Source organism: Desmodus rotundus, chromosome 10 (assembly GCF_022682495.2).
Source record: "Desmodus rotundus isolate HL8 chromosome 10, HLdesRot8A.1, whole genome shotgun sequence".
NCBI lineage: Eukaryota > Metazoa > Chordata > Mammalia > Chiroptera > Phyllostomidae > Desmodus > Desmodus rotundus.
Window position 1 is genome coordinate 105,434,517 of NC_071396.1, and position 13,064 is coordinate 105,447,580.

A 13,064-nucleotide genomic window follows, 5' to 3' on the forward strand; every position below is an offset into this window, starting at 1 on the left:
ACTTCCGATGCCGGAAGGCGTGGGGTGGTTCACCTCCAGCCACTCCCAGGACCACACAATGGGCCTCTGAGCACCCAAAATGCAGGGCCTACCGCCTCCCTCTCCATCTGCCCCTTGTCAAATACGGGCATTGTTTAAACCTCACAAAACGCCTCTCTATGACAGCTGTGTTTCCGTTCCCATGAGGTGGTGTCAGAGCAAAGCAAACTCGCTGTGAGAGAAGTCAGCGTATAAATAAAAGATCGCTAACTCTGCCTTTCTTGATTTTAAAAAGAAAATATGGACATCCAAGCTGAATTCTGTATCCTTATTTGAACGTTTGCCCCAGAGCACCCCATGGCCAGCCGTTCCCACGGAGCCTTGCTCGCCTGTGATCCCCCCACCTGAGGGGTCACCCTACTCCTGGTCTTCCTTTGCGTGGAGGCACCCGAGCCCCCAAGCACTGAGGCCACGCTGCCGCTCCCATTCCCTCCATCGTCCCCCTTCACGCCCTCATTCAGCAGAGATGTTGGAGCACCCGCTGAAGCCAGCTACGCCGGGCACAGAACAGCAGCAGCGGAGGGTACAACCCTGGTCACTTCCCCCCGCCCCGTGGAGCAAGAGGACTCCGCCAGAGTCCCTGTAAATGCAGGGCCATGGAAGCAACTTTGGAAAGAACAACGGACCCTGAATAAAAAGGATAACAGAGCTTGTGTACACCGAACACAGAAAAACACTCGTTCTGCTACGCTGCTGGGAGGGGTGAGATTCCTCTGCAGCCCGTGGGTTTCCGTGGAGACCCACATCCTGTCCTGGGCACGTCCTTCAGGACTCAGCATCTGCTCCACCTTGGCCTCGGCTGCACCTCCCACCTTCGCGGTGGGTGGAGAGCCCTCTAGAGTCTCCCACTTCCAGCCAGGTGGGCCTCTCAGCTTCCTCTTGGCCTCTCCCATTTCAAGATCAGCAGCGTTTACAGGGTTCTCTAATGGTTGCTGGCACTAAATAAATATTAGTGGAGCTGATCTGTCTTCGGCCAAGAAACTGTCCTGAATAGCAGAAATAACCAGTTGTTTGGGAATGTCGCCTCCACCCAGAGATTTCCAGTGCGGGTGTCGAACCAGAGGCTGTTTGTGCAGCTTCTCAGACTACAGGAAGTTGAGTCAGTTAGTGCCGACTCACCTCGTTTCGTGCAACCAGAGTTATGAATGCTCCCTGTTTGTAGCACTCGATAGCGATACACTTTCCAATGCCACTGGAGCCTCCGGTGACCTGGAAGCAAAAATACGAACAGGCTCCTGAACACTTGGCATTACCCTTCTGAGGGAAGTACTCTTAACATGATTATCACGGGCCCTAAGAACTAGTATAAGAAGTCAGTCTGAGCCCTGGCTGGTGTGGCTCAGTGGTCGAGTGCCGGCCGGTGAATCAAAGGGTCACAAGTTCGATTCCCAGTCAGGGCACACGCCTGGGTTGCGTGTGCGAGAGGCAACCACACATTGATGTTTCTCCCTGTCTTTTCCCTTCCCCCTTCTCTATCATAGAAATAGAAACAAATTCATTCAGATGTTTAAAAAAAAAGTGTCACTTCTCCATCCCAGACTTAATGAGGTGGGACGAGTGCAAATGAGAAAGACTGAGCCATCCACAAGACCTGATGCTGTCACTGTCCCTGGCACTGAGCTACACATGGTGCACCTATAGGACCTTCCTGAAGGGAGAGTGCCCTGTAAGTCTACCTAGTACATAACGCACTAGTCCTAAGTAAATAACGCACTAGTCCTAAGCACCCATCAATAGGCAAGTGGATAAAGCTGTGGTGCACGTAGGCAATGGAACGTTACTCAGCCATAAAAAAGAAGGGAATCTTCCCATTTGCAACAATGTTGGATGGACCTCGAAGGTATTATGCTCAGTGAGTCAGAGAAACACAAACACAGTGTGATTTCAGTCATATGTGGAATCTCAACCACTATATATATTAAAAAGAACAATATACATGAACACACAAAACAGAAACAGACATAGATACAGGGAAAACAAATTGATGGTTGTCAGTGGGGAGGGAGGCTGGGCAGGTGGGTGAAAAGGTGAAGGGACTGAGAAGTACAGACTGGTGGTTACAAAGCAGCCCTGGGGATGCGAAGTCCAGTATAGTGAGTACAGTCTATACTATTGTAATAATGGTGCATGGTGCCAGGTGGGTATGGGAATTATTGGGGGGATCACTTCCTAAGTTTTATAAATGTCCAACCGCAATTTCACACAGACAAGCTCATGAAATTGCTGCACATCAAAGAACTGTTCGACCCAATCACTTCTAAGATTTTTTCAGAAGAACAAGAGTAAGACTTTAACTTTTGGGTCATGGTTCCTGGGAAACCAACCTTCCTGTCAAGTCACCTAACCCTTAGCAGGCATCTAAGGATTAGCCATTTCTGGGCTGTGTTACTCTGAAAGCTACAAGCAAATATGAGAGATTTTCATAATGGCCTAGAAAAATGGTAAACAGGTGTGGAGCTGCCTGACCATTGGTAACCTGAGCCCAGAGGTGGGACACTAAAGATTAACTTGTCCCTCTCTCACTCCCTCTTACTCTTCACTGAAAATACTGTGTAAATGGGACTAAGTCTTTAACCACGCCCCACACCTCTCACCGAGGGCAAGAGGGGGGAGCGCGGCAGGGAGTGTTGCTGCCAGCAGCCATCCTCAAAAAAGGAGCGCTTGATTTTCCAGCACTCGAGTCAATTAAACAGCGTCTTAAAAACCAGCTGACTTCAATAAGTACATACCCTGTAAGACTTCCACAGGGTCGCTAGGGAGAGAACAGAAACAAACAATAAACAGTTACGACCCAGTCTGTTCCTGCCTCCACATAAGCAGCGGTGCTAAACGTCAGCTGCCTCTCCTACCACCGCCTGGTCTGGTCCTAACAAATGTCAAGAAAAATAATCACATTTTCACTTCTCTTATGACGTTAACAAAGAGGGCAGGTAGTGACATCATGCGAATCATTCACGTCATCCCTGCATTATTTATAAGGGCGTCTGAAAACTAGACAGTGAAAGTAAATGTCCCCCTGGTCTATCCCAGGCATGTCTGTCATCTTACCCACCTGCGCGTGCAGCCTGATGGGGCTGGAAAGACCAGAGTCAAGGTTAAGTGACACTCTCTCCTAAACAACTGACTCAAAATTCTCATCACTGCTTTTGGCGTTACCTTTGACCAAGTTATGCTCTGCAAACATAAAATGTGAAAGAAGCTGACTTTTAAAGCTGTGCTTTTGTGGCAGAAGTTGTCCTGGGCATGGACGGGACACCTTCCGGATTCAGCATGACTGTAGCGTTTTGCTCCTCTTTCTTGCTTGTCCAGATTTCAAGCACACTAAAAGGAATGACCGTCCTATCCCATCACAGCCCAGTGGGGACACTCAAGTGTGTCACCTCGGGTACCAGGAGGATTAGTGCCGCCAGCTTAGTAACGAACTGTCCTCACTCATAACCTCCGCGGCCTCAGTGCGCCTCGGGGTGCGGGCATTCAAAGCCACTGCCAACAGCGAGGTGCTGGGCGCAGGGAGGGAGGCGTTCTGGCTCCGTTCAAGACAGGTGCTACATCTGCAGAAAGGGGGCCTTTGGAGATGTGATCCTCCGTTAAGAAACAAAGCAAGCCCATGCACATCCTCTTCACTCCTAAAGCACCTGCCAGGTGGCTTAGCTCATCCCTCTGACTCCGAAATGAGGGCTCAGGACCGCCCTGGAACCCCAGGCTGAGCTCGGAGAGAGGCGAGCAGTGAGACTGGGCAGAAGTGTCCCAGCGCCTCCATCCAGCCAGGGCTCCCGCCCCACTGGCCTCGGACCAATTTTTCCCCGGTGAGTCACTCCCTAGATGCCTTTGGCAACAGCTGTCCGCCGCTCGCACCAGCCATCTCCCAGCTGGGGGCCGCCTCAGCCGGTCCCGGCGGCTGGGACTGTTCCCCGCCTCGTCAACCCGCACCGTCACCGACCGCGGTGTCCTTGACAAAGTTTCTCAGCCTCTTCGTTCCTCAGGTGACTCATCGGGAAAACTGAGGACAAAAACAGCCACCACCCAGGGATGCGCCTGGGACTGGCGAGCGGCTCGCGAGCCCTCGGAGCTCCCGCCGGGAAGAGCCAGCCGCCGCGGAGGGCAGGACGGGCCCCCGAGGCCCTCCGCGGGGAGGGTGCCGGGGTGCTCGGCCGCAGGTGACCCTGGTTTGGAGAAGGGGCGGTGGCCGCCCGGCGGCCAGGGGGCGGGCTCGGGGCCGCAGAGCCGGCCGGGGCTGGGGCGCGCGCACGGGGAGCCACTCACCACCACATGCGCCCCGGGCAGCGCCAGGGGCTTGGGGCTGATGAGCGGGGACAGCATGTACAGCAGCAGCACGAACGCCACGACGCAGGTGGCCACGAGCAGCAGCATCGCTCGGCCGGCCGGGCCCGGGCCTGGGACTGGGGGCGGGCGGCGCTGGCGATCACGCGCGGCCGCGCAGCAGGAGCCGGTGTTTGGGTTCCGGGCGGGGCGGTGGCCGAGGGGAAGAGGCGGAGCCGGCAGAGGGCGCGACCGCTGCGGGGCGGGGCCACCCGCGGGGCCGCGCGGCCCGGTTCCTGCCCCCGCGGCGTCCAGCAGGCCCTGCAGTCTGCGCTCGGGGCCACCAGGCCGCACGCTGCGACCCCGGCGGCGCCACCCCGAGCGCCTCTGCGTGGGCGCCGTGACTCCGCTGCTTTGCGTCGCGGGTGCGTCTTAGGACCGCGGAGACCTGGTTCCCGGACCCCCCGACCGCGTCCGAGCGTCGGCCCGCTCTGCTCGTGCGGTTCCGTCGAGTGTCGCCGAGCCCCGCGGCCCGCCCGTCGGAAGGCCTTGCGGAGCGATCTCGGGTCTCGGGCTGTGCGGCCAGCGGACCCTGCCGGCGCCGGGAAGGCCTGGGCCCAAAACGAAACCCCGGCCTCCATTTCATAGTTTCTGGGCGTGAATGCTCACAGCCCAACGTGGCTCCTCTGAGCAACGGGAAAAGCTGGACATGGCATTTCCAAAGTCACTCAGATAATTCGATGTCGTTGAACGGAGGTTTTTCTTTTTCAAACCAAGGCAGGATTTAAATGAAAAAGAGAAAAAGCTTGAGATCTCATTCACATACCGATTTAAAGTGCACAGTAAATGGACTTGAGTACTCTCAACCGTCGAGCAGCCCCCACCACAATTTTAGAACATTTCACCACATCCCCTTCCCCCGCAAATCCTGACCCCGTTGGCAGTCACTACCCCTTCCCTCCCAGCCCTAAGGCAGCCGCCTTTCAGTCTCTGCAGGTTTGGTTATTCTGGGTATTTCCTGTACGTGGAGTCACACACCACGCAGCCTGTTGTGTCTGCCTTCTTTCAGACACTTAGCGTAATGTTCTCAGGGCTCATCCATGTTGTGCAGTGTCCCAGTACTTCACTGATTAAAAAATGTATTTATTAATTTTAGAGAAAGGCATTGATTTGTTGTTCCGCTTACGTATGTGCTCACTGGTTGCTTCTTGCTACCCGGCCAGGGAAACAGTGTATTGTTTTTATCATCAAATGAGATTCCACGGTGTGGATACACCTCATTTCATTTATCCAGTCACTAGCTGATGGACTAGTTTAAGCTGTTTCCACTTTGGGGCTTTTATAAATAATGCCTCTGCAAACGGTTCGCATACAAGTTTTTGTGGGGACATATGTTTTCATTTATTTTGGGTTTGGACCCTGGAGTGGAATTGGTAGATCTTGTGGCCAGAAACCGGGTTCTGAGGAGAGTAGCCTCACCTGGTGATCTGGTCATAAATTCCTAACTGGGCAGGAGTCGCCCGCAGGAACTTCTGTAGCTAAAGGCTTACCTTTGCCTTAAGCAAACTCTTTCTTGTTTCTGTGCATCCAGGTTGACACACCTTTGAAATGATCTTTTTAGACCCCTCCCTCTAAAGTGTGACCTCAGGAGAACACAAAATCTGATTAACTACCCTGTAACCCAATCCCCACCTTGCTTTCTCCCACCTGCAGGTAATCTTCCTTACTTCCCTCTTTAATTCTGAATGCACAAAGCAGCTGCAGACCGTCACATCTTGGAATCTCAATGTGTTGAGATCTTGCTTCCAGGCTTATCCTCAAATAAATATTTTTTAATGACAATTGTCTACAGGTTTGACCGTTGTGATGCTGACAATCTTATGGTAATTCTGCATTTCACCAGAAGGGCCAGACTGGTTTCCGAAGCAGCTGTGCCGTTTTTCATTCCCACCACCAAGGTGCAAGGATTCCCTTTTCTCCCTCCAAATCCTCAGCAACACTTAATCATCTGTGTTTTAATTACAGGCTTCCTAGTGGGTGTGAACTGACGTTTCAGTGTGATTTTGACTTGCATTAAGGCAGCTATTTTTGTTTGCTTGCTTTTCCTTTTTGTTGTTATTTTGAGAAATACTAAGGAGCAAAAGTTCTGAGTTTTTCTTCTTTACTAATTTATTGCCCAGAGTTGGCCAAATTGCAAGGTTTGAGGACAGGCCCCAAGACTTCTGACACCAGTTTGAAGTTCAAGGGGTCCCCAGACCACCTTCTGTGGTGATGAGTCTCTAGAAGGATGCGCTGCACCCACCGAGAACTGTTACACTTGGTGAGTAACATGGCTATAGTTTACGGCGAAGTCAGCCTCAGAAAAAAGGGAGTGGGGCGGTCTGCAGGGATGTAAAAGCAAAGCTTCAGCATCTTCCATGGAGTGAGGGTGTGGTGACCATCCCACTGCTGCTGTGTGGCAATGTGCATGGAGGGCTGCCAACCGGGGAAGCTCATCTGGTGTCCAGAGGTTCTTATTATGTAAGAACCTCTTTATTATGGGGCTTTATTATGTAGGTGTGATTGATTGCCCACATGGCTGAACTCAGTCTGTAGGGCAACTAATACAGGATACAAAGCTTCCTCATACACCACAACGTTGGTCTTTCTGTCCTGGCCAGACCTCATGAAACACAGACACTTCTATCAGGGATGACATAGATTACTTCCCAGAAGCCAAAGACAAAGGCCAGCCCTCACTGGTGTGGTTCAGGGGACTGGGTGTTGGCCTGGGAACCGGAAGGTCACAGTTCAATTCCCAGTCAGGGCACACGCCTGGGTTGTGGGCAGGTTCCCCACTTGGGGGCATGGGAGAGGCAACTGATTGATGTATCACTGAGGTTTCTCTCCCTCTTTGACCTCCCTCCTCCTCTCTAAAAATGAACAAATAAAATCTTCAGAGACAAAGGCCAGACCTTCTCTTTGGGCCAGATTCTTGCCTCACAGGCCATTACCTGGTCTTTATTCCAAGCTGTTCTACAGTTAAACAGATGCCTAATTTGGGGAGGAGGCCACATGGAGGGGGCTCTTCCCTCAATTTCTCTAGATTTGACTGTCAATATCAGCACTGCAATCTCATTAGCAGACAATGACAGCGTTCCACCTATCACTCTATCCACTAGAAAAACAAAAAATGGAGGTGATATGGAGAAAAAAAAAAGTACAGTTGCAAGAACTATATAGTCATGCCAAGCATCCTTCTCCTCCAAATCCCCCCGAAAGGTAGAGGAGCCCATCTAGCAGGAACCTTCCATTGGCCCCCCTCCCACTGAGTGTGAGCACACATTCAACAAGGCACGTAGGTCATCCCTTCCTGCCTCCACCTGTTTCAACTCTCTAGTAGACCTTTACTCGGAGGATGATTTGCAACATGCTGTGCCCATTTGCTGTGATATCTCTTTGAGCGTTGTCGGAGACTATGGGCTGTCAAATATGCTTCTAGGTCTGAAGAAACAGAATTCGAAGGTCCAAATTGGTGCCGTATCTTCTGATTTAGTCCTTTAATAGCATTGGGTTGGCCAAAAAGTTCACTTGCTTTTTTCTGTAAGAAGGCTCTAGTAGCGCCTAGTTGTCTTTAGTTAGAAACAACTTTGTTAGATTGTATTGGACAGCTGTCCTATCAGCGTGCATTTAAAAAAAACTTTATCAAAATTGGTGAACTTTTGTGTAGCCATTTTAATATTGAATATGGAAGAAGATACATATTTTCAGCATATTATGCTTTATTATTTCAAGAAAGGTAAAAACGCAGCTGAAACACAAAAACATATTTATGCAGTGTATGGAGGAGGTGCTGTGACTGATTGAATGCATCAAAACTGGTTTGCGAAGTTTCGTGCTGGAGATTTCTCACTGGATGATGCGCCATGTTTGAGTAGACCGGTTGAAGTTGATAGTGATCAAATTGAGACACCGGGAACAATCACTGTACCACACAGAGTATGGTCAACATACTCAAAATATCCAACCATAAAGTTATTGGTAAACATGAAATGTGTCATTTTACGGAAAAATCTTGAATGGACTTGTTGGCCAACCCAGTATTTTGAGCATTGCATCGACCTCTGAGTAGGCAAAGCCCCGCCCAGAGTCTGTCTATCCCATCAAGATCCATCCGTCCCCTTCCAGGGCTGCCAGCATCTGTCCACAGCCAGCTGTGTCAGACTCTCCCTCGGGGGAAACTGCCCCACAGCCATGGGCAGCCTCTGTCGTTCTTGTTGGCGTTTTGCGCCCCAGAGGGAACGAGAGAACTACGTCAAGATTCCAGCCATCTCTGCGTTGCTGCGGGCCTTGCTTCATGGATCCAGGCGGCCACCTCAAGTGGGCACACCAAGATATCCACTTGCTGGTTCCAACTGCCTCTGATCTCAGGAGGTTCTTCTGATGCCAAGTGCTAAGCCCTGCTTTAATGTACCCTTGGGTTTCCATAATGACTTCCACACATCCGTGCCCCCTATAGCCATCCCTTGAATGGCCAACTGTCCATCACCCTTCCACCTGAGCATATGGCCAGGCCACGAGCCAGTGCCCAGGGGCTGGTTCAACACCCAAACATAGGAACTGACAGTGTGTAATTCGGCCAGCTGAGCCACTTGTTTTTACCTTCTTCAGAGCAGCAGCCTTCCCGACAAGGATGCTGTCTGTTCCCCTGGAAACTGGCATCCAGAAACCAAGCGGCTCTTCTTCTGAGCAACAGAGCCCTGTGCCTAGGACACCGCCCAAATGGCCCAGGTGGCTCCAGGCCCAGCAGCTCCTCAGGTGGGGTCCAAAGTCAGCCCTGGAGTCTATCTGCTGTGAACCCAGTTCACCTCTTTGCATTTCCTGGTAGCAGGTTCCTGCAAAACCAGTTCCCTTTTACCGTGAACTGTTCTGGGCACCGCCTTCCCCATTAGGGTGTGTCTCTAACATCACCAAACAGGACGTATCTGCTATTGCTTCTGTCTCTCTGGGGGACCCTCACTAATACAGAAGGATCATGGGCTTACATGCAAAACTACAAAACCTTTAGAAAACATATTGGATTTTAAAATAAAGACTTTGGTCGGTCGGGGGAAAAGAAAATCAGGTCACTTATTTAAGAAAGAAATCAGGCTCGTTTCAGATTTCTCCACAGTAACATTGCACATGAGGATGAGGAGATTCTCAAGGAAAGAATGGTGAGCCCAGGTTTTATATCCAGCTAATCTGTTTTTCACCCATTGAACGTGTAATAATTAAGGAAATATTTTTCCCACGAGTGCTCCTGGAGGAAAGTATTAAGGCTACTTATCGTCCTAGTCAGTCTGGGCTGCGGGAACAGAATACCACAGACCAGGTGACTTATAAACGACAGAGATCTGTTCCTCACAGTTCCGGAGGCTGGGGAGCCCAATGTCAACTGGCAGATGTGAAGACGCAGCAAGAAGGCAGTTGCTGAAAGCTGGAAACAGCTCTCCCCAGAAACGGAAGCTGCCGGCACCTGGATCCTGGACTTCCAGACTCTGAAACTGTGGGGAATAAAATTCTGTTGTCCAAGCCACCCAGCCTATGCCTTTTTGTTATGGCTATCCTAGCTGACACGCCATTAAATGATTCCAACTTTGCCCTGGCTGGTGTGGCTCAATGGATTGAACGCTGGCCTGTGAACCAAAAGGTCATCAGTTAAAGATTCCTAGTCAAGGCACATGCCTGGATTGTGGGCAGGGTCCCCAGCTGCGGGTATTCAGGGGGCAACCAGTCGAGATGTCTCTCACATATCCATGTTTCTCTCCCTCTTTCTTCCTCCCTTCCCCCTCTTGCTTAACAGGTCACCCTCGGAGGCATGTATGGAAGGCAACCAATCGATGTGTCTCTCTCATCTGTTTCTCGCCCTCTCTTCCTCCACCCCCTCTGTAAAATCAAAAATAAAATAAAGACTTTACATAATTTCAAATTTCAGTTATAAACGTTATGGAACCCACACATTTTACTACTTCACTAAGGCTGTTTTTCATAGCAAGGAGGAAGCATGCACTGACCGACGTTCTGGCACGAGCTCCCTATCAAAGCATGTGGTCCAGACACGGCAGCTGCCCTGTCAGAAAACATTCCTACAGAAAACTGAAACAAGAAGCCACATTTGCCCTGGCTGTGTGGCTCAGTTGGTTAGAGTGTTGTCCCATATACCAAAAGGCTGCAGGTTCAATTCCCAGTTGGGGTGCTTACGGGAGGCAACAGATTGATGTTTCTCTCTCCCTCCCTCCGTCCCTTCCTCTCTCTAAAAAATCAAAAATCATATCCTCGGGTGAGGATTTAAAAAAAAAAAAGCCCCATTGCTGAGAAAGGAATCTTTCCTAGTTTTACAAAGCTCCAAATTGACCATGTTTGTCAGCAAGGAAACTGGAAATAATTTTTCTTTCATCTCACGTTAAAATTGCATTTATACTAAAAGAATTGCCGTTACCATTTCTGTGCATCCCAGAAGGTGCGATAAGGGTACTCAGTTCGGTTTACCTGTTCTATGAATTGGTGCTCAGTTCTTGAGGTTTATCGGAAAATGGTCCTTTAGCTACTGTCTTTAGCGGAGCTTCCCCTGCCGTCTAATGCAGTCTTTCACTGCCGCCTCCGCAGGTGTGGCCGGGTCTCGAGTCCTAGCACACAGGCTACTTTATTTCAAAGTCTGCAAAGCCCTAGTGCTCACCTGCGCCTCTACTGGCTGGCTGTGTAATTCAATCTACCTTCGAGTTCTTTTGGTTTTGAACGTGTTTCTTTACAGTTTGATGTAAATTCCAGGTGAGTTTTGACGGCGGCGTTGTTTCCGTTCAACAGCCCACCTCCTCAATAAGGACTCACTATGGTTTTAATGCGTCACTACCAGTTACAATTATGAACTAAACCACTTTCCACATAAATACAAATATGTCGGTGTTCGTTTCTTTATAATCAGTCCATCATCATCCTTAGGTACCATTTGCCACACTCGGGCATCGTGTTTTGTTTTACACAAAAGTCCAGTTAAACTCGTATTACTTCAGAACTTAAGATTAAAAATAATAATACAGATTTTACTTCCACAGTTTAGCTTATAATGTAAAACTGGAGGTTAAGAAAGAAAACCTTGAAACTGGGAAAGGACAACTCTTACTTACAGAATCCCAATTAATAAAGGTAGCAGGAAGAGAGAAACCGGAAAGTCACCGATGGAGCAAGGAATACCTGCCGCTATCGGCAAGATGGACAACGGGCGGGCAAAACGGTGAGGGGAAACAGAATGATGCACAGCCTCAGTGGCTCTTCCCCCGAGTACTTATCAACCACTGTGAGATGTTAGCATGTACCACAGATTCTTCGATTCTCTCCCTCCAGGAGGTGTAGCTGAATTTCCGCTGCCCTCCACGGCTGGGCCTGGCCACTAGCTCCCGAAGACCAGAGCGCGAAAAGGAAAAACCAGCAACTGTGCAGTGGAAGAAACCACCACACATCATCCTAGTCACAGGACCGAAATTAGCTAACATCACTAAGAATAAGGCCTTGGTATCAGGCCCCCCGATCTGATGTGACAGTGGCACACGCCATTTAGGTGGCATCGTTCCCCCAAATCCCTAACTAACATCAGTCTAATTAGGAGAGGACATCAGACAAACCTAAACTGACAGCCTTCAAAATACCCGGCCAAAACTATTCAAAAGTGTCTCAAGCTCATGAAAAACAAAGACAGACAGAAGGAACATCACCAGTTAAAGTTGACTAGGAGTATGATGATAAATGCAATCCTCAATGGAATTCCAGAACAGAAAAAGGACGTTAGTGGAAATATCGATGAAATCCACATCAGGCTGTAGTTTGGTTTACGGTAGGGTGCCGACATTAATTTCTTGGTTTGACTGTACCATGGTTCTCTGGGATGTTAACCTTAGCACAGGGGTGTCAAATTCATTTTCACCGGGGGCCAAATCAGCTTCAAGGTTGCCTTCAAAGGGCCGAAACAATTTTAGGGCTGTACAAATGTAACCGCTCCTTAACTGTTAAGGAGTTGAAATTACACTCAGCCCTTTGAAGTCACCTCCAAGGCTGATGTGGCCCCCAGTGAATATGAGTTTGACACCCCTGCCTTAGGGGAAGCTTCTTCAGATTACACAGGAAATCTCTATATTAATTTTAACATCCTTTCCTGCCCAGTTCTGTCTCCTCCCCCTTCCCACAGGTGCTGACCTGTAATAAACATGTTGGCCGCCAAATTCTACCTCTTGTCAGCTTCTGGGGAACCCAACTTGTAACAACATGTATCACCTAACACATACCCCATGTAGACACATCCGGGAGGCAATTGATCAATGTCTGTCTGTCTGTCTCTCCCCTTTCCTCTCATCTAAAATCAATGAAGATATCCTCAGGTGAGGGGAAAAAACAGCACTTCCCATTAGTAATCAAATAATCTAATGTATCAAATATACTCATTCTGTTTCTCTGCACGTGGACTACGGGAACTCAAATGTCTACTGCACAATGAAATACTTCGTAATTGAGGTCCATACGGAATTTTCAGGCTGAGACAAAAAATGTTCTTCAACATCCAGGGTACGGCTCATAAAAATGCTCCCCAAGTAGGGTTTACATGTTGGTTCCAGAAACAACTGTCCTCAATTTCGTAACGGTCAAGCCAACCAAAGCCTGGCCACGCGGTCCCCTCTGTTTATCTGTCCACAAAGAGCACACAGACACAGCCTATGTCCTACCACTCTAGAGCAAGTCTAAAACTCTTAGATTCC

General features: G+C 49.6%; 1 protein-coding gene and 1 long non-coding RNA gene across 5 annotated transcripts in view; one reads left to right on the top strand and one right to left on the bottom strand.

Moving 5' to 3' along the window:
• KDSR (3-ketodihydrosphingosine reductase) overlaps positions 1–4,646 on the bottom strand; it is a 31,157-nt gene extending 26,511 nt beyond the window's left edge. The window contains exons 1-2 of one of the 2 annotated variants that reach the window (XM_053913361.1): positions 4,303–4,646; positions 1,159–1,248 (exon numbers count right to left, since the gene is read on the bottom strand). In XM_053913361.1, the coding sequence (XP_053769336.1) occupies positions 1,159–1,248; positions 4,303–4,410 (198 nt within the window). In that variant the 5' untranslated portion in view covers positions 4,411–4,646. The remainder of the gene's footprint in view (positions 1–1,158; positions 1,249–4,302) is intronic. The other variant, XM_053913360.2, reaches the window with a different exon arrangement.
• On the top strand, positions 3,878–10,352 carry LOC123478737 (uncharacterized). 3 transcript variants are annotated; one of them, XR_008425411.1, is made up of 4 exons: positions 3,878–4,196; positions 6,480–6,619; positions 8,467–9,096; positions 9,688–10,352. It is a non-coding gene; the product is annotated as an uncharacterized lncRNA (long non-coding RNA). The 3 variants fall into 3 exon arrangements; XR_008425410.1 differs by having other exon boundaries at positions 8,467–10,352; XR_006654042.2 differs by having other exon boundaries at positions 3,878–4,022; positions 8,467–10,352.
• The last annotated feature ends 2,712 nt before the right edge of the window (positions 10,353–13,064 follow it).